Source organism: Rhamphochromis sp. 'chilingali', assembly GCF_963969265.1.
Source record: "Rhamphochromis sp. 'chilingali' genome assembly, chromosome: 5".
NCBI lineage: Eukaryota > Metazoa > Chordata > Actinopteri > Cichliformes > Cichlidae > Rhamphochromis > Rhamphochromis sp. 'chilingali'.
Genome location: NC_137932.1, coordinates 43,688,776 through 43,709,420, shown reverse-complemented (window position 1 = coordinate 43,709,420; position 20,645 = coordinate 43,688,776). Strand labels below are relative to the sequence as shown.

Here is a 20,645-nt window from a genome sequence, read left to right as displayed (position 1 = left end):
GCATTTGGGCCAGCTAGGAGACTTTAAACTAGAGCCATCGCCAAAGCTCTGCAGGCTACAGTGAGCTGTGGCAGAAAAATGATTAGTGCAGCAGGCGACATTCAGGGCCAGAGAAGCTTTAATGAAATCTGCTGTACTATATTTTAATAACTGCAGTCTTACTGGAAATTGTAATGTCACCTCAAGTTACACAAGGCATGAACAAAGCATTCAAATCATTATGACGGCCATTTTTGTGAACAAAAACGCCGCCGCTGATAAAGTCTGGCTGTGCCGAGAGGAGGTCAAATGGAGTCGGAGGAAACAGCCACAAGCAGGAGAGCAGCACATCAATATGCCTTTCATGGACCTGCTTCAGGAACTGAGGGACAACGAAAGCAGCCACAAGAGCAAATACTGAACTGAGGCTTGAGCCCTGAAAGACATCACAGTGAGGAGTTTCAGATTTAGAGCTAAGTGAAGTCAGATCAGTTTAAATGAAGTCCTTGATGTGGGGAAGATTCAAGTGTCCACCACTAAAGCAGCTTCAGCCTCTGATAAAAGATGAAGGTTCCTGGTGTTTTACTGCAAATGCTTTTGTGTAGCAGCAAAGACAGCAGGGCTGTGCAGAGAACTGTCAGTATGTTTATTACCATCTTTATAATGCATCTTTATTTTAAATAATGCCATCAGCTCGTGACCATAGACTGTATATAAAAGATGCCCGCAGCCCTGTGACATGCGGCTACAGTCGATGAAAGGCTGGAGCATCGACTTATAAATGAACACCAGCAAGCTACGCTCATAAACAGTATGGGTGCAAACAAACATGCTAACTGGTGCTGAGTAAAGGACTTGCTGTAATTTCACTCACCAACACTGAAGCACAAACGTCTTGGGCAGGCAGCACGCTGCGTCACCTGTCAGGTAACTGCAAATACTCAGAGGCACAAACAGCACAGATAAGCTAAGCTAAAGCTAGCAGAGAGCAGCAGAAGAAACTGCCCACCGGGATACCAGTCAGACTAAATGCTCATGTCATCTCGACACTTTATGGCTTTCCTTGGTTTTACAAATGAAATTCACAGCCCTCCTTGCTAATGCTCGTAGCCACACCCTGAGCAAAGTGTGGCTGCACATCACTGGTTGCATGCTTATCTAAGGGTTAGCACAGGTGTCATCGTTTACTCGCTCAGTCGGTTTCAGTTTCCATCCACAGAGAGAAAGAGAGGAGGGGGACGAAGAAGCCTGTCAGGGCTGCTGGCGTTGGAACTTCAGTTGTATATTAATATACGTTTAACTGGCTGGGATTCCTTTGGTCAGCTGGGAGGAGCAGCAGTGTTTAAATGTGTAGCTGACAAGCACACATATGCCTAACTTAAAGGGTTTTTTTCAATCATATTATATCAGGATATAATGTGTGCTATAGTGTGGGCCCCTGGTGGGCCGTGACGGTACTGCAGGGGAGTCATGTACAGTTACGGTCACCTGTTTATATACATTTATTTATTTATATAAAAAACAAATTAGTTATTTTGAGATATTTCTCATTACTTTGACCTGAATTTACAGTTCTTGAAATGTGTCCCTTGGTCTGAACACTTTGCATATGACTGGGTACCAACACCATTTATAACCAGCAGCCTGGGTTATTTATGATTTTGGAATAAAACGAAGTGCATCAATGTCTCTTGTATTTTGAATAGAGTCAGGCTGTAGACAAGCTGGGCCCCATGATTTTCTGTTTATATGGAAACGGCCATGTTTTATCTTTTTTTGTGTGCTTCTTTGGCCAAATTCAGAACTCCATATTTTGTGACCTTGGTGGCCAAAGGTAATGTGCAGCACTTTCCAGGGTGTGAACTATTCTCCTTAGTTTGATCTGTTTGTCAGAGAAAGTTGCAAAGCTGCATGTGTCTTTACATCTACCAGCTCCCGGGCCTGAACACCTCCAGATGGGAAGTTTAGGTCTCAGACTGAGGAACATTTCCCACATTATGGGATGATGTAAATTGTGGAGCAGCAGTGATTTGCATTCTAAATAGACTGGATGTGTTGTCTGGTGTCCTGTTGAAAGGCAGTTGGGTGAATAGCTTCCAGCTTTTGCTGATGGTTATACTGAGAAATGTTACTAATGGTGACATTATCGGCTCTCTGGGGTTTCAGTTGTCATTTAGAATTTCTCTCAGCATCCTCGTGTGTTTTGGCCTGTGCAGGTACATTGGTGCAGGTTCATGAATGCAGGCGCACCCTGAGCTGTCTCATAAATCCCTCCAGATTAATGTGATCAGTAAGACAGAGAGATTCACACTGACTTTTAAAACCCACCAGCTGTCTCAAAATAAGAGCTGAAATCCCAGCGTAGGGGAGCAAGTATTTTAAAGAATGGAGTGAAACATGCAGCTATTTTGTATTGAACTGTGACTGTGTACAAGGTACTTGAGGAGATAACAGGGGCTTTGCAGTGGTAATTCAAATCTTGCATCAGAGATGATGAAGTCGGTCTCCTGGAGAACTGCCTCGTGGTTAAAATAGTGAACCCGTCTGTAAAAAGACAGATGTGAAACCATAAATCAGGAGAAAGTGCAGCATTTTGATCTGATGGGACAGCCGTGCGTGCTGCTGTTTGTGCAAAGTTCCACGTTTCGGCTTCAATTCAAATGAAAATCAGGCCCATGCAGCAGCTGCTTTATGGACTGCATGTTTATATCCAGTTTGCAGAGAACTGAAGGTGGCAGACATAAACAATGGAAACATAATGATTTTATACACAAACTGCATGTGAGATGTTTCACTGCTGCTACACTGCCACAGCAGAGACGCAGAGAAAAGAGGGAACATATCTGCAAATTCACAGAAAACAAAGAGAGGAATTAAACCAAAGGCATATTTACGTATCACTGCTGGCATAACTGACATGCATGTCGTGTGAGCGAGGCAGCGTGTGGTCTGCAGGACTTAGTGGAAGGTTTAACAAATGTCTGCTGATGCTTTCAAAGGAAGATGCAAAACAGAGGATGGCTGAAGGTCTCGTCACAAACATGTAGCTGCTAACTAAAGCAAAGTGACTTCGTTGCTGTGTTTTAGGGCAGGGAGATGTTTTTGGACAATACTGGGCCCCAGTGTAACATCATACTGGGACCACTCCAGCTTACATCTCTGACAGAACCATATCTGATAAATCTGTGACTATGGGATGGCTCAGTATGTCAGTGGATGGGTCTTTTTTCAGTTTTCTTTCCTACTGTGAGTCAATGGGGGGTTTGTAACGGAGCCTCTGATTGGTAGATGTGTTCTTTCAGTCTGAGCTAAACATGAAACAGTTGGTGGTCTCTGAAGCCCTTCATGGAAACTCACTGGTGCTCACTGAGGTCTTCGTGTGTCCTCATCTGCTTGCGTCACTCTTGCGTTGCAGTGCTGGTGCTGCTGTTTGTGATGTGGATGAAGAGGAGGGATAAGGAACGCCAGGCCAAGCAGCTCCTCATCGACCCGGAGGACGACGTACGCGACAACATCCTGAAATATGATGAGGAGGGCGGTGGAGAGGAGGACCAGGTATACAAATGAACACTTCATGTTTTTGTAACTATTTATATTAGCCTGCTTCCTTCCATCACTGCCATACAGCAGCAACACACACACACACACACACACACACACACACACACACACACACACACGTCTTCAGATAGAAGACATAAAACACACACACACACTCTGCCTCTCTGCAGTTTTCAATCATCTGTCCTCCAGCTAAGATTAAGTGTACTACAAAGAGGACCTCGAAACAGGATTAATTGCTTTCTGTTGGAGAACAATTTCCTGTGTCTCCACACAACTTTTCTGCTGGTGCCAAGCGCATAAGCCGCTCCGCACTTCTACTGCGGAAATGTTTAACCCCCGTTTACCCAGCCGACCACACTCAGGCCTGTTTTACTTTCTATAGAAGCGGCTCTCTGCGAAACAACAAACGTTAAACTGTGAACGATGTAGGAAGTGTGTTTAAAAATGTGAAAAAGCATGCAGGAGAACGCAGGCTGCGGTTCTCAGGCTGCACCATTTTCTCATCTGTAAGTCCTTTTGTTTAGCGCCTCTCCTCCTGCCTGCTGGGCGTCTTCAAACTAACTGCAGTCAGTCAAAATGGAAGCAAGACGATGTCAGCGGTAATACAGAAGCACTGGTACTCGCAGAAAGCGTAGCTTGAAGTAATATCGATGCTATGCTTTAGTTTCCTTCAAGCATCAGAAATAAACAGCAGAGTCAGTCGATTATTAGCCTGTGGAAGACTAACAATGGTTTGTTTTTTCATTTTTGTGATCATATTTATGCTTCTCTAATAATAAATGTAGAATTTGGCTTAGAAATATTACACCAGTCTAATCAGCAGAGTCATAAAGTAAGCTAACATCGCGAGGCTTCATCACTGACGAGGTAGCCTCCTGAAAAAAGCATCTTATTTTGAAGGTGACCTAAAACACAAATAGAAACATGTTACAACATGACACTACAAGTACACAAATACAACAGCAGATTCAACAAAAAGATAAATAAATGTGTCCTTTGTAAGATGACCTGAAACAGCAGAAAGGGAGGGAAGATGATTCTGGTCACACGACGATTCATTCTGGAAAGACCATATCAGGCTGTGTGTGTGAGAGGGTATAAAGATGAATATGGGACAAAAAACTATTTCAAAGAGGAAAGAAAATTCAAAATGAAGTGAAATGAGTGAAATTGCCTTTTGGATTTAGGGTGCAACCAATTCAGCGATTCATACATCAAACTTTTACTAAGCCTGAGAGTTTGGTTTCACAGCTGCACAGAGCTGAACAGAGCACAATCAAGAAATTTGCCCCTTCATCAAAAAGTGAAGGCCGCTGTCATCACCAGCTGGCACAGCCTTAAAGTGTTTAGCCCCCGATAGCCGTCAGCCCAACAGCAGCACTAAGGCTGTAAGCGTGTAGCGTGGTGCGTCGCAGTGATGCTGGTTCCTGATTTCTTTAAGTACCGCGAGGTCACCACTTTCTTCACATGAAATTCCTGAATTTAGAAGGAAGTTTGTGTTTGGTTGTGCGCGCTGTATATCTGTATTTGTAAAGATGACATTTAATAGTAAGACGGTAAAGATGATTGTACTCGCTGTACTTTGACTCAATGGTTTGAGCATGCTAGCATGCTGCTGTGATTCAAACAGCGGGACTGCAGAGCTCTCGTTTTACCTGATGATGGTTCTCATCATCACGTCTGTTCTTTAGTCTCACAGCAGAATTCTCGGGAATAAGTCAGATCCCAAATATGGGACAGACTCATTATTATGAGTGATGCTGGTGAGCACGATGACAAACTGGCACCAGAACCGTTTGAGAGGAGTCACACGCTGCTACAAGCACAACATGAACGTGAAGAAGTGTTTAGAGCAGCCGCCTTTAACACCCACAGACACATTTGGACCCAAAACACTGCACATACTTTCTGACATCTAAAATGAAGATAACACTGATGTATATAGATGGTTTCTACCTTATGCTTTGTATAAGAAACTGTAGTGTGTTGCTTATGAAATCCATGAAGGTCTACAGAGAAACTCAATTTTATTTATGTGATGAACACATTTTGAACATTTTGGACTCTTAAAAAATAATAACAAAAAGAAACACTCTGAGTTGAAGGTCTCTGTCAAATGAATTAAAAAGCTGAACTTCAATGATGCACGTAACAAAAACTGTCGTGAGCCTCATCCTTGCATCGGCGTTGGGCTCTCAGAGCGTGTCGCCGAGCCTTGACCTGAATTTAAAAAATAAATTAGAAAAAAGCGCTGTGTCACTAAACAACGAAGAAAAAATATTTACAAGATATCTGCAGAAATATTTATTTTACCTGGTTAATGGGCCGTCTGCTCCTGAACCATCTTTAGCAGGACCGCGAGCTCGTCTGTGAGCGGCGTTTGTTTTTAACATGGTGGAGAACAGCTGCTCACATACATGTGTGGATGCAACGATCGACGCGACTCCAAGAGTTATTCCGGTCTTTCTCCACTCCTTCTCCTCACTCCATTTGTGATTGTGAGCAGGAGTGGCCTGCTGATGTGGAGTGTGATGCTTATTATGAGTGACCAAAATTACATATAATTTTATTTTAATATTTCACGATCACAATAATCTTCCAATTTAGAGCGAACACAAATAAAATGCACTTCGATTAAATACCGTGGCTGCGCGTGACTGAGGGCAAATAAATTCTAAGGGATGAAAGCGTCGGCCCCTGGCTTAGTACTGAAGTGTATTAGGGTCAACATCTGTGTTATTGTTGTTTTGTTCATTGAGCTCACATTAGTTTGGACTTAATATTGTTTCTGACTCATTCGTCTTCTTCCTCCTTCTGCTGTAGCTGTGCTCACATTTAGACAGAGCTTTGGAAAAGGCGTTTCCCCCTCAGTTATTACATTTGAGTCTAACTCAGCAACTTATAACCCAGTTTGAACACAAAGGGTCATGAAAGCCCCGAGGCTTTGTTCCAGCTCCTCTAAAATAAAAACGGACATTTCCATCAAAAGATATTCATTTTAAATATTTCTCTGAATTTGAAAACTGGGCCTTGATAAGCTTGACGAATCCTATCAATATTGTAAGTGATGAAGTTTTTCCAAACATCATAACAAAGTACATTATTAAGGGGAACACACTCAACAGAGCCTTGAATAAAACAGAGAAAATGAAAGCTGAGTGGCGTGTTGGTTGACTTTGGTTCAGTTCGTACTTTATTCCCTGCGGTTCAATAAACAGAAGCGCTGGTGTAATCTCTCTCCAGGCTAAACAATGGACACAAAGTTAATAAAAGAAAATCAAGGTTTGCTTCTTCCTTTATCATTGCCACAGTAGCACACTGCACAGGCCTTGGATGGTGTCGGGGATCTGCACTGTTTGATAAGGATTTTCATTTCTTTTCTACAGGCAGCTCAGCTCTTTATTTGTCTGGATTTAAGCTTCAGATAAAAAGCAGACTGAGTTCTCGGGAACACACTTGTGTGCTTAAGCATGCCAACACCAAGAAACACAGAGACATACTGTACATATACACACAGTCTGCCACCTGCTGTAGCTCAGGGGCAGAGCAGGTCAGCCACTAATCAGAAGGTCGGTGGTTCGATCCCAGGCTGCCTCCTGGCTGCAAATATCCTTGGGCAAGATACTAACTCCATGTTTGCCTACTGGTGGTGGTCAGAGGGCCCGGTGGCGCCAGTGTCCGGCAGCCTCGCCTCTGTCAGTGCGCCCCAGGGTGGCTGTGGCTACAATGTAGCTGCCATCACCAGTGTGTGAATGTGTGTGTGAATGGGTGGATGACTGAATGTAGTGTGAAGCGCTTTGGGGTCCTTAGGGACGAGTAAAGCAAACAAATGCAGGCCATTAGACCTTCAGCCGGCTTCTGCTTATGCACCATTAGCCAAAAACTGAGCTTCGCATGAGTTCATACAGGCTACAAGGTTGTTCAGCCTCCAGCAGATGATCTGATCTTAGTGCCAGTTCAGCATCAGCTGATGATAACCTTTTACACATTCAACTGACAGATCGTACAGTGTCATCTATAACTGCAAGCTGCTTTGCAAACCGCTTCCTCCCAGCTCCAACATCTGGCCTCATCACTGTCCTATGCTGCGGTCCATCTATGCAGCAAAGACAGAGCCAAACCAGCAACTGTAAACTACTGCAGATCACCGTGTTCTTTGACTAAACTAATAACACGCTATCTTTAAACGCTACGTAAAGGCGTTGACATGAAACAAAGTGAAATACACAGGTGCTCAAACTCTCTCGACATAATCTGATAACAGCGATCTGTGTGGATAAATGTCCGTCACAAGCACAGGTGAATGTGGGATTTGGAAAGTGCGAGAAGCCTGAGATTTAGTGTTTGGGAAGAACAATGACTCAGAATAACACTGAGCGTTTGTTTTTGTGCAAGAAAACATCATTAGAACAAAAGACCAGAGCATGAAAGAACCACAGTACTGCACCATAAAAGAGTCATGAAGGAATTATTAACATTTGTGGAAGTTTTAACCTGTTACGACTGGATGTTAGCAGCAGTGTGCAAAAACCAGGCTCAAGTCCAACATTTGTGTTTCTGAGGTGTCTCAAAAATTCAGCTTAACTTGAAAATCTCAAACTGTGTTTGTTCTTTAATTGTGGTTCCGTAATGATGCAAACAGATATATAGACAAACATATAGTCACTCATAACAAATGACTAAACCTGGGACAACAACTCCACTCAGTTTATAAAAAATGGTCCATCAATTCAGTTTTATTTACACAGCGTCAAATCACAACAACAATCGCCTAAAGGTGCTTTGTAAAGTCGACCCTACAGTAATACATCCAGAGAAAAACCCAACAATCATATGACCCCCTATGAGCAGCACTTTGGTGACAGTGGGAAGGAAAAACTCCCTTTTAACAGGAAGAAACCTCCAGCAGAGCCAGGCTCAGGGAGGGGCGGGGCCATCTGCTGCGACCAGTCTGTAAAGACACAAAGTAGCAGCGTTGCTACGCGGGGTGATTACAGCCATAATGCGCTGTGTGGGGGTTTCTCCTCACAGGTTTGTTGGTCCAGGATTTGGGACAATACCTAATAATATTCAGCGCCTTCAGGCGACTGTTGTTGCAATTTTGTGATACATTTTAATTGAACCGAGTTGACATTTTTATTGTTTTTCCTACTAGTTAGTCCTCGAGTGTCGTGCTTTGGTTTGGACTTGACAGCGTCAGCCTGGCAGATGCTCGGAGGTTAATGAGTTTTGCGTTCAGTTGAACCGTCCTTGAATTTAGAAATGCTGACACTTATTATTAAACCTCTAAACGTCAGAACAGGGACAAAGCTGTCACGTCTCCAATTTGTAAGTCATTCGTGTCGTGTAGAAAGAATTCTACATCTTTTCAACAGAAATGTGCTGGCATTGTTGTAAAAACAGTCCTCAAATGAAACATGCATTCAATCAGGTCATGGCAAGTATAGAAAGAAAAGAAGCAAAGATCGTTTTGTTGCTGCCTGGCAGGTTAACGCTGGGCTCTCAGTCACAGTGTTCTTCTGATTGGTCGTTATTGTGAATAAAGCCCAAGGTCAGTCCACAGCCTGTAGTCGATTTTCCCTGGAAACCAGAAAGCATGAATTGTTTTCTGGGAGGTTTCTGCGGTGACTCAGACACAACCATTCACCATGAGCAGGCTGTGACGCTCCTCTGATTGTATCCACGCTGTAGGAGAGAAGGTGAAAGACGAGCTGCGACTCTCTAAGTGGATGCTAATTAGTTTGCTTTAGGGTCGTTCTCATTTTTCCCCGAGGATGATGTGGGAGAAATGGTAGACATTGCATCACGAGAGCCAACTGTGCTCATTTGACTGGGTGAAATTCACTGAAACTGTTAAATACAGCTAAAACAGATAAGTCCATTAGCTGAGTGGGAGACTGCTGCTTTCATGAATCTGTCAAGTTCGTTATGAATTTTAGAATCCTTTTGGTATTTCCACTGCCACAGGCTTGCAGAGTACCTGGCATTAGGCTACGATTAGTGAGAATATATTATTATTCAATGATGGCGAGGATTGTTGGCCAGGAACTAATTTCTTCTCGTTTAGCTTGAAGTGTGAATTTATGGCAGCTTAAATATTCTGTCTCTTTTAAGGTGGAAGTGTTTGAAGTTGAATTCATATTTCAGGACACTCTGGAGGTCGCCGTGTCTCCGTGCATAGTAACGAGACATTTTAAGCCGTACAGGAAATGCAGCGTTTCTGAGTCTTCACTACATTCAGGTAGATTTGGCTGCATGCAGCAGGTTAGTGGGCCACAGCTGTTGCAGCATTGTGCAGAGTGTAGAGAGGGACTTTCATGTAACGACTCTACAGCCGCACATAACAGTAGAGTATATAAGAGAGTGCTCTTAATTCACAACAACACAAAATGATACCCTGAGATGTTGCTCCTGGATAAAACAGCAGTGTAATCCCATTACTGGAGGCAGACATGAGTAATATGGCTCCATTATCTCACCTTAAATACTGCAGTTGTTGACAGTTAATTGTGGTCAATACTCATTTTTCACTCTGAATAAGCAACAGCAAAGTAGAAATCCAAAGAAGTTTTTCTCTGTTCAGAGCAGAGCATCCCTGCGCACCTCTGTCTGTGCTGCCACACAGCAAATCAATAGCACAGCCACCCACTTCACTGCTGGGCTTACAGCTCTGCTATTTTAACAGGAGAGTAGATAAAACACAAAGTGAGCAGCTGAACGGTTATAGCAACTTGGTATAATTGAGCATAAATAGTTTCAGATGTACAGAAACTGGCTGATCTCAGTGCCAACGGCAGCTGATAACCTGCTTCAGGCACTTTTCACACTGGGTCTGTTTGAGCTGCTTTAACCTGCCGATGCTTCTGGTCTGAGGTATGTGCTGTAAAGTCCAACATTACTCTGACATTCATGTAAACTTTACACACAACAGCAACAGGAAACAGCAGTTTAATACATAATATAACACATTATCCTTATGAAGCAATGGGATGCTGCATTAATCATCAATGGACTGTCCTGAGAACTCTGAGTGCTGCACAGGTTGTAGAGCCCTTTAAGGCAGGATTGTGATGCAGGGCTGTGTGACTCACTGTAATGCCAACATTTGTGTGTTTGTGTGGGTGTGCAGGACTATGACCTTAGCCAGCTGCAGCAGCCTGATGCCCTGGAGCCAGAGTGCGTCAAAGTGGGGATCAGACGTCTGGATGAGAGGCCCCTCCACCATGACCACCAGTACCCGCTCCGCTCCGCAGCCCCCCACCCAGGAGACATAGGCGACTTTATCCACGAGGTACGGCAATAAGCAGCATCTTTGAGAGGATACAGACCTGGATGACAACATCTTTGTGTAAAATGTCAGTCCGAACCTGTGCGTGTGCTTCAGTCGACTTCCAGCCGCACACACTTCAGACTGTTCCCAGATTAAATTCCAGTGTTGTACACATGCACTTCTAAGCACACAGGAAGTGATGAATCGCAGCTTCAGTGAAATACAGAGTGTCTGTCTGACAGCACTAAGTGAACACTGTGTCCATAAAAAGCTGGATTTGCCAACATTAGTTACTTTTGCTTCCCTCATCTTTTTTCCTCCTTTGGTGTCGAGCATCAAAGAGCGTCCAGGATGTGTGCAGTTTACCTCATCACCTTAAAGGATTTAAAATATTCAAGTTCAAACAGTTTGTTTAAAGCTCTGTGGAGGTATTCTGAGCTGCCAGTGTGAGAACGGGCCCGTTTCAACAGTTCTGACTGCGGCTATTTAAAACTGAAAGCTGAGCATATTTAAAAAGGGAAGCTCACATTAATCATCACTAAACTGATTCACATTTAGATTGTATTTCATTCTAGGCTCTGCTGTTTACAACATTTCCCTCAAATAAATGTCAGACTCACACTTTTTAAGCATCTTTGATCAAACTGTTGGAAATGATAGTTGTGAGCGTCACGAAGAGAAAGAAGGAAGCACTTCGTGGAGCAGGTGACATTTAGAAAAACACAGAGATGTGATGGCTGATTCTTAATTAGCTCTGCTAATGGTTCGGATTTGCTGGCTTGACATGTGGTCACAGCCTGGCTACCAAACTGGAGGTAAATCCACAACGTTTGGTTAATCCCACAGACCAGCTGAGGGTCCTTAAAGGGCTGATTGAGTGTTTAGGGAAATCCAACTTTGATTGTTTTACTGGGCAAATGTTTTCAGCTATTTCTCATTTCTTTATATTTTGCTTCCAGTGAGTTAGACTCTCTTGGCTTTTTGTAGGATGCTGTTTCTTTGGACATTCACAGGATTTTCTTCTTCTTTTTTTTGCTTAACACTGACGTATGAATCAGGTATTAAAGATGCACCTAAATCAAGAGATAAACCAGTGTTTATATAACATTTAACAGGGTTTAGTAAAGAACTGATATTAAATTGCATCTTTATGCACTTTATTACTCGAAGCCTGTTGCAAGAACAAATATTTTTCGCCCATTTCTTTAGTTGAATCTAAAAAAAAAATGGTAAAGATAACAGAAAAAGTGTTTTTGAACCAACGAGGTGATTCCTGAAGAGCTTTGCTTGTCATATTTTGTCAGGACAAGAGTCTACAGCAGATAAAGAGTGAAAGCATTGTCTTTAGGAAACAGGAAAAAATACACAAAAAAGTTGACATGCAGTGGAAGAGATACATCTGGTGCTTCAGTTTATCCATTTACTGTTTGCACAGCCTCAGCAGAAATGGTCTCAGTGTAAAGCTGGATCTCCAGAAGAGAGGAGAAAAGGATGAGATTAGCCAAATTATACAAGAACTCGGCTGAAAACAGGTCTCATATATCAAGTTATCAACAACCTGCATGGAGGAGTTCGGAAAGGGTACAGTGTTTGTAAAAGTGCAGCTGTTACGGTCAGGAGCTGCATTTTAGCAGTGATGTTGGCATTCTTGTTAAAAATGATCATGAATGCAGAAAAGTCCAGTCAGATTGTGATCCAGCAGGTAACAACACCTGGAAGGCGTCTAATTTGGAACAGCCTTGTTATTCAGCATGTCATTCATCCCAAACACACGACCAACAGAAACAAACCTGAAACACTTTCAGGCACGGATTAGCCTCGCCAGAGCCCGGACTTCAGCATTATCGAAGCAGCGTGGGGTCATCTCGGCACAAAGTGGAATAAACTGCAGCCAACATCCAAAATCGATCCTTAGAGAAGCAGAATTATTCCTGAAGACCGGTTAATCTAATTATCAGAAAAGTCCAGGCTGTGCTGAAGGATCAAAGTGGTCGTACCAGATATTGACTGTCAAGCTTGTTACAAGTTGTTGCCCTAAGTACTGTCATTCCCATACATGTTTCAGTAAATTACTGCACCTATTTCTCATGTTTCTAGCAAAATCTGAAAAACGATGGGGGCTCAAGATTTTTGCACAGTGCTGTAGAAGAACTCATATTTATATTAATGGTCACAGTGTTGCATGAGGCTGCAGCGGCCTTTCTTATGTCAAATGAAACTTCTTATAATCACCGCCTCTGTGAGTGCGCCCCGGGGCAGCCATGGCTACAGTGTAGCTGCCATCACCGGTGTGTGACTGTGTGGATGACTCAGTGTAGTGCACAGCGCTCTGGGGTCCATAGGGACTGAGTAAAGACAAATACAGGCCATTTATAATCATCAGGTTCATATTTGATCTGTTTGAAGAGCGGTTTGGGATTCTGATGCTCTATAGCAGCGGTCCCCAACCCCCAGGCCGTGGACCGGTCCGTGAGTCGTTTGGTACCGGGCCACGAGAGCTGAGGCTCGGATGTGACGTTCATGGTTTTCAGGGGGTTTTATCGTTAACTCTGTTTCCCTGGGTTGTTTCCCGTGTTGTAGTTGTGTCTTATTTTGAAAGAACTATTTACCATAGCAACCAGAGAGCATTGAGGGGCAGAGAGGAGGATGTTACTCTCAGTGTTGTTGGCGCTTTTCAGGAGGACGCTGCTAATAAAGTTACACAATTACACAGTGAATTCATGTTTATTGTTACAAAAGACCACAGTTTTTGTCTTTGTCTGTATCGTTTCATTTTGTTGTATTTATCCACCACACCTTAAAGGCCGGTCCGTGAAAATATTGTCAGACATTAAACCGTCTGTAGTGTAACTACTGCTGGCCTCGACTCATCACAACCCAAACTTGTAATTTAAGTTTAAACAATTAATAATGAAGAGCTTCTAGAACAATCAGATGTGCACACACACAGCACAGGCTCACATGTAAAGACACCTGACCAATCATTGCATTCAGTCCATGTGGATACGAGGTTCTCGTTAGAGTTCATGTACAAACTGTGCAGCACTGACTCGACTGTGAATGAGTAATGACCCACTGTGACGTCACTGTGTGTTTGCCACACGTGTGACTCTTCCTCACAGAAGCACACTCGCTTAGAGAAATAACAGAGTCGTCTTAACCCATCGAAGCATCTCAGAGAGACTTTTTCTTCAACAGAGCTGACATCATAATCTCAAGCACAAAGTTATCTGTACTGATGCAGCTGATGCATGTTGCTGTCTCTGCAGTAGTTGCATCCATATTATCTGCATGTGTGTGTGTGTGTGTGTGTGTGTGTGTGTGTGTGTGTGTGTGTGTGTGTGTGTGTGTGTGTGTGTGTGTGTGTGTGTGTGTGTGTGTGTGTGTGTGTGTGTGTGTGTGTGTGTCTGTGATTGGGCTGCATAAAGACATCTGCCAAGCACAGCTATCAATAATGATCAGGAGCTGTCAGACATGGCAAGCTGATCTAGACAGCTTAATCCTACAGACATGACAAGCTGATGCAAGCTGATCCCGCCCCTCCCTCTCCGCGTTAATTCTCTCCTTCCATTGAGTTCAGAGTGACAGGAGTGTCTTCAGTCAGATGACAGGCGGGGCCCACAAAACATTTTCACAGCTTATCAGATTTGCTTCTTTCAGTTTAAGCGTCCTGAGTGACAGCGAGATGCAGAAGAAAAGGACTCCTGCTGCAACACATTTGAACAGACTTTTTTTGTTCATAAAAATAGTGCATGTTTGTGAAACACGTATGTTTCCTGTATGTAGGAGGGGTTTGGTGGTTTTAAGTTCAGGCCACCCTGAGTAATCTCTTCAATCTCCTCGTAGAGACAGAGGCAGCATCTGTCCAGCATGACCCAAATCCTCCTCTCTCCTACACTCCATAATCCCTCTTTCCTCCATACTGTCCATCTCAACCCATTCACACACACACACACACACACACACACACACACACACACACACACACACACACACACACACATAACCCCAACCCTAATTATGAGGAGTTGCATAGCCATGGTCCCCACACCAAATTCAAATTGTATTTGTCACGTACAGTCATACACGGTACGAAATGCAGTGGAATGCTTACACAACTGCTCGTGACCTAAAGAAAAAAAGGCTATGAATAAGATAGGAAATAAATATGAAAATTAAAAAGGGTAAATTTAACTAGGAAGGAATAAAATAAAATATAAACATTAAAGTTAAAAAACAAAATAACTGTACAACAAAATACACAGTATAGAAATATATAAGAATGTATGAAGAAATATAAATATTATATACACAATAACAGCAGCTGTACCAGTATTAACTGGAAATGAAGAATATAGTGACCAGTGTTATTTATTATTTAATGTCTTGTGCAGTGCAAATATGCTTAAAGTGATGAAGTGAAAACAATGTCCAGAATGTCCAGTGTGTGTAGGAACTATATGTGTGGGTCAGTACTGTGTGGGGGTGTGATATCGCCTGCAGGAAGAAGCTCCTCCTCAGTCTCTCCATCACAGCTGCATGAACAGTTTGTCCCCACTTCATCCAGAATACAAGGACCTGCCTCGCCCTCCAACCCTCCTCTACCTTACTCTGATCCAAAGTGCTCGTTCTTCTTCTCCTGGGACTGAAGTAGTGGTGGGAGTGAACACTGACATTTCAAATCCCAGTTGGTTGGGAAAGCGAGCTTTGCTCCCTGACGATGGTCTCGGTGGATCCACAGAGATCATCAGCTGGGCTTTTTTGCGGTTTTAACTTGGTCTTGTAACTTTTAGCGCCTGTGTTCAAGCATGAACATAGGTTTCTATAATACCCTCACGCTTACTGTACAGTTACTATAGAAATGTAGGATTACTATAATCCTCTACTTAATACTGTCAGACTTGTAGCTGCTCTACTATAAATTGTGCTTTTCTCAGTCACTGAGATTCTCTGGAGTTGTTACGGGTGGAAAACCTCTGGTATAAATACAGACGTATCTCTTCCTGATCAGCTGAAAGTTTACTTAGCAGAGATTTTCCATACAGTCTTCAGTGGTTTAGAAGTGATGAGTGTGGAAGTTCCCAGATTAACCTCTGTCAGGATGTTCTTAACCCACAGAAAACAGTGTGTGGGAGGTGTTATCACTCCCTGCTGCAGCGACCACTGATAAAGGAAATGAAACCTTTACTGACCCACTCATTTACTAACAGTAACGCACAACAGAGTGTCAGTATTAGAACCCGTGATGTGCTGCAGGTTCTTGTCTACAGGGGGGATAAAAGACCAAACTTTGGGTGGTCTCCAAAAGGTCTGATGAAGCACATGGTGGTGCTACGATCCTCAGGCTCAGGCAAGTTTGAGAACGACTGGCCTAAAGTCATTTGCAGGCATGAACCCCAGACAGTGTGAGTGGAGTCAGCACCCAGCATGAAACGGTCCACTTCAGACTGGAAATGCTCCTTTTGGTTAGGACTAAGCTGTTGCTAGGGAAGAACATGGATGAGGTATGAAATAAGCACTCTGACCAAGTACAAAGGTCGGCCTCATAGACTACAGTGTGTCATGGGACTGCTTTAGACATTCCACGTCCAGCAGGCGATGACCGAGGGCTCAGTGTAGGAAACATCTCGGAGAAAGCTCGCATAATAATAATAATAATAATGGATTGCATTTTATAAAGCGCTTTACAATTCCACTATTCATTCACTCTCACATTCACACACTGGTGGAGGCAGCTACAGGTGTAGCCAGACTGACAGAAGCGAGGCCGCCATATCGCGCCATCGGCCCCTCTGGTCATCACCAGTAGGCGGCAGGTGAAGTGTCTCGCCCAAGGACACAAGGACCGAGACTGTCCGAGCCGGGGCTCGACCCGGCAACCTTCTGGTTACAAGACGAACACCCAACTCTTTGAATCGCTATCACTCTTATTTCCAGTATTGTTCCCTCACCTTCCTGCTCCCCCTCTTTGTTTTGCAGGGTCTGAAGGCAGCAGACAACGACCCCACCGCTCCTCCCTACGACTCCCTGCTGGTGTTTGACTATGAAGGCAGCGGCTCCACCGCCGGCTCCCTCAGCTCCCTGCACTCCTCCTCGAGCTGCGGAGACCAGGATTACGACTACCTGGGCGACTGGGGGCCGCGCTTCCGCAAGCTGGCCGACCTGTACGGCGGAGGGGACGATTAGCATTCCCTACTAACAACGGCCACTCTGCCCCCCACCCTTGCTTCGGAGCTCAGGTGGCGGGTGGGGTAAAGAAAGATGAAATTGGGTAAACACGGGGTTTGGATCTGCACTTCTGTATTTCTGCGGGACAGCTTGTAAAGAGACTCGCTGCCTCTTAAGGACAGTTTGATGGCACTAGGGGCCATGCTGACTCCTGGCCTAGCAAGGCCTGGCACTGGCTAGCATTCAGGCTAGCTGACATGATCTGAGCGTTAGCCTCGGTGCTAACAAACGCACGCAGCCAGAACAATGCTCTCAGAGAGGATGTTGTCTTTGTGATGGTCGAGAGCTTCGACAGCCATGCTACAGACGCTCATTTACACTTGAATCTTACAGTACAGCAGCACTGGGGTCAAATGTGCCTTTTGTACATTCTTTTGATTGTGTTCAGTCTTGATTCTTTTTGTTGCTTTAAATTTCCTGGTGTTTTGCAGCAGCAACTGGAGGAGCACTGCGCCATGTTAATGTGTGTGTGTGTGTGTGTGTGTGTGTGTGTGTGTGTGTGTGTGTGTGTGTGCGAGCAAGTGTAAACCGTTTCCACAGAGACACACTGGATGGATACTCTAAAGGGCAAAGCCTACTATGAGATGCCTTGGATGATCCTACCAGCAAAAACATGGCTTCAGTGTGCAGCTCTGGGTTTCACTCGGCCTACAGCATCAAACGTCTAGACTTGGATCTGATGCAACACATTGTAGTTGCAGTCGCAGCTGCGTGTGTTGCTTGGTGGCAGTGGTTGCTCATTTTCACAGTGCTCTAGTATTAATGTGACTGTCTGCATCAACAAACCTGGACAAGCTCAGAAGTTTTCATTTTCTCAGAGCTTCTTCGCACGCATTCAGTATCCGTCCTGGTCTTTGAGTGAACAGGAACGTTGCCTCGTCTGGCTTTCACTCTTACATGCTCGAGAACATTTAGTTGGCCAAAATGAGTTTAAACAACTGTTTCTGAATCTGTGAGGTTTGTGCAAACACACGATGTTATTTGTGGTGCAGTTAAACTGTTGTGGTTATGTCCTTGCTGTGCGTTCACAAAAGGGAATTCAGAATGGGATGCAGTTTAGCTTGTTTGCAGGATGACAAAACACTGAAGCAAAGCAGTGAAAAACAAGAAGATAAAATATAATTTCCATTTGGGTGTTTGTGCAGATGAAAGCAAAAGAAAAAGAAAGAAAAACGGCAACAAAGCATCAAGGCCACAAACAAAGGAGCTGGAATCTAAAAACATTTCAAGCGTTTTTGTTTGCTGAGCCGCTGTTGGAGGAAGTGACAGATAAAATTAAAATTCCCATCATAAAAGAAATGGATTGAGTAATGAAATATTTAATGAATATGACAGAGATGCAGCAGTGGGGCTGTGTCTGGGCTGAGCAGACGCACTCTGGATGGAGCTTTTATTTACAGGTGAGCATTTATGTTTGATGAACAGGTTGTGGACAGAATATAAAGCAGCTGACTGATGTTCAGCCTCGACAGCCTGGATATGCATAGTTGTACAAAAGGAAATTTTAAGGTACAGGAAACCTAGTGGTAACGAAGACAACAACAACATGGTAGTGTGTCTCACGTACTATCCAACCAACCTTTGCCCTTTTAGCAGGTCTGTGCAGAGCTACAGACACACACAGCAAACACATTAGGAGCTGCTCAGCATTCAGGACCAAAACTAAGTCAACAGGTCGTTTGTGTCCCACAGAAGCTGAAACGGTGACGTGTCACCTCCCATTACTCTGTTTTTCATAAGAACCAACAGAAGAAAGAGGACATGATCAGAGCTTATCAGGAGCTCCTGTGGTTTCACTCGGCTTCCTCCAGCCTTCTCCTGTTTGTCGTCTCTCTGTTTAAGAGCAGAGTGAATCCTGCCCACTAGTGTAAACCTGCTGCTGTCTGTGAGCGAATTTCACCTTTTTACAAAGTTCATAAACTTTCAGACACGCATTAGTTTCTGTTCACGCCACACTGCACAAATTTGCATCAGCTGCATGGATTTTGCTCCACACTCGGTGCTGATGGGACTTCACAGTTCACTGCAAGAACGCGCCTCTTTTACAGCATCTGTTTTTCAAAGTTCAGGCAGCTCAGCTGATCTCAGTGCCAGCCTACATCAGCTGATGGCTCGGTTCATCGGTAAATGTGTGCTTGAAGCTGTTGTAGCCTTCTCATATTCTCTTTGCTTCTGCAAGCTACTTTGCAGCCCAGCCCATCAGTGAAAAGCTGGAGCTGTCACAGGGGTAGAGGTGGGATCTCCTGGACATGTCACCAGCCTCACTCAGTCTCTTATTCAAATAATTTACTAATGACCAAATAACCTAACCTGGATACTTTTTAATTCTTACTGCAGAAGCATGCACACTTCATACAGGACGCCCTCCGCTTATTTAAACGTGTCTCTGTCACTCACCCACGTTGCTTTCAGGCTTTTTAGACAATGAAAGTGACTTTGTGTGACAGCACACGCTCCATCCTGTGACAGTGGTCATTGGTGATCGACGTCCTCGGGCCCTTTTTTGATTTCACTCATCAGGACTAGTTTTTGCCTGTGAGGCTGAGCCATCATAAGCTACTCCAGGGATTCACCAAACTCAACATTTTTAAAGGGCTTTGATGAAGTTGCATGTTAGCGACACGAACAACCAAAAAAGCGTAGCCGTGGACATCAGTGTCTCACTTCTAAACTTTAATAAAAGGTCCAGTTTTATGCTTTTTGAAGCCGATTTCCAGTATTACCAGGTAATTGAAGTAAACAGTTTGCTGCACCTGTAAAATTGAGTGCAGGGCGCACCACGCTCAGCACCGACGTGCCATCTTGGTGAAGCTGTACGAGTAACATCGTTCCTTTGATGTTGTTTGAAACAAAGGTTGGTCAGACCCAGAGCTGCACAGAGGAGCTGGATATTTTTGCAAGTTTGATTTTCCAAAGCTGGTGAGAAGACATGTACAGTAATGCTAGACTTTAGATAGATACCTTCTGTTGTTTTTTGTTTTGCTTTTATCACGATGTAACGTATGCAGCTGATCGCTAATAAAGGAAGTCATCAGTCCTTGTTTTGTAGCAAAGATACTTCTTGATACTCTGCTGTGGTGGATTAAAAAGGCAATGTTTTCTTCTGTCTGCTGATGATTTGCCTTAGTGTTCTCTGGTACTCTTCAACTGGCTACTCACTGTAAACTGAAACATGTACAGATTGTATTTTTCTCTTGTTGTTCTTTTGGCTGTGGTCTCTGAAAATGACATGCTAATATCTTGAATCCTTGTATATGTGTAATTTGGATTACAAATTAAAACGTTTTTGCATGTTTTTATCTTTTTATTATGGGAAAACAAGAATTTTTGGATGTTTTTTTTCCAGTGAGTTAAACATCAAACCCCCACATACCAGCACGCAGACGCTCAGAAGGCTGGACTCTGCCTTTGGAAAGAGGCGGCTCATCCAAACCTTAAAGGTCAAAGAGATCAATGACATTTTAATTAAAGGTTTTGTCACTTGTGTAAATAAGCCAACTGTTGCATATTTCCACATCCAGTGGGCACAAAGCAGCATTTGGATTGGTGTTTTTATCCCCCTGGCTTCATTTTCCATCGTTCTAAAACAATTTTCTAGCAGCTA

The 20,645-nt window shown here is 43.7% G+C and overlaps 1 protein-coding gene across 1 annotated transcript in view; it reads left to right on the top strand.

Moving 5' to 3' along the window:
• The window catches only part of LOC308396779 (cadherin-2-like), a 121,638-nt gene extending 101,240 nt beyond the window's left edge, over window positions 1–20,398 (top strand). Inside the window, exons 14-16 of the mRNA XM_080882337.1 lie at window positions 3,395–3,534; window positions 10,673–10,834; window positions 16,793–20,398. Coding sequence (XP_080738463.1) covers window positions 3,395–3,534; window positions 10,673–10,834; window positions 16,793–16,999 — 509 coding nt within the window. The 3' untranslated portion in view covers window positions 17,000–20,398. The remainder of the gene's footprint in view (window positions 1–3,394; window positions 3,535–10,672; window positions 10,835–16,792) is intronic.
• Window positions 20,399–20,645: the final 247 nt, after the last annotated feature.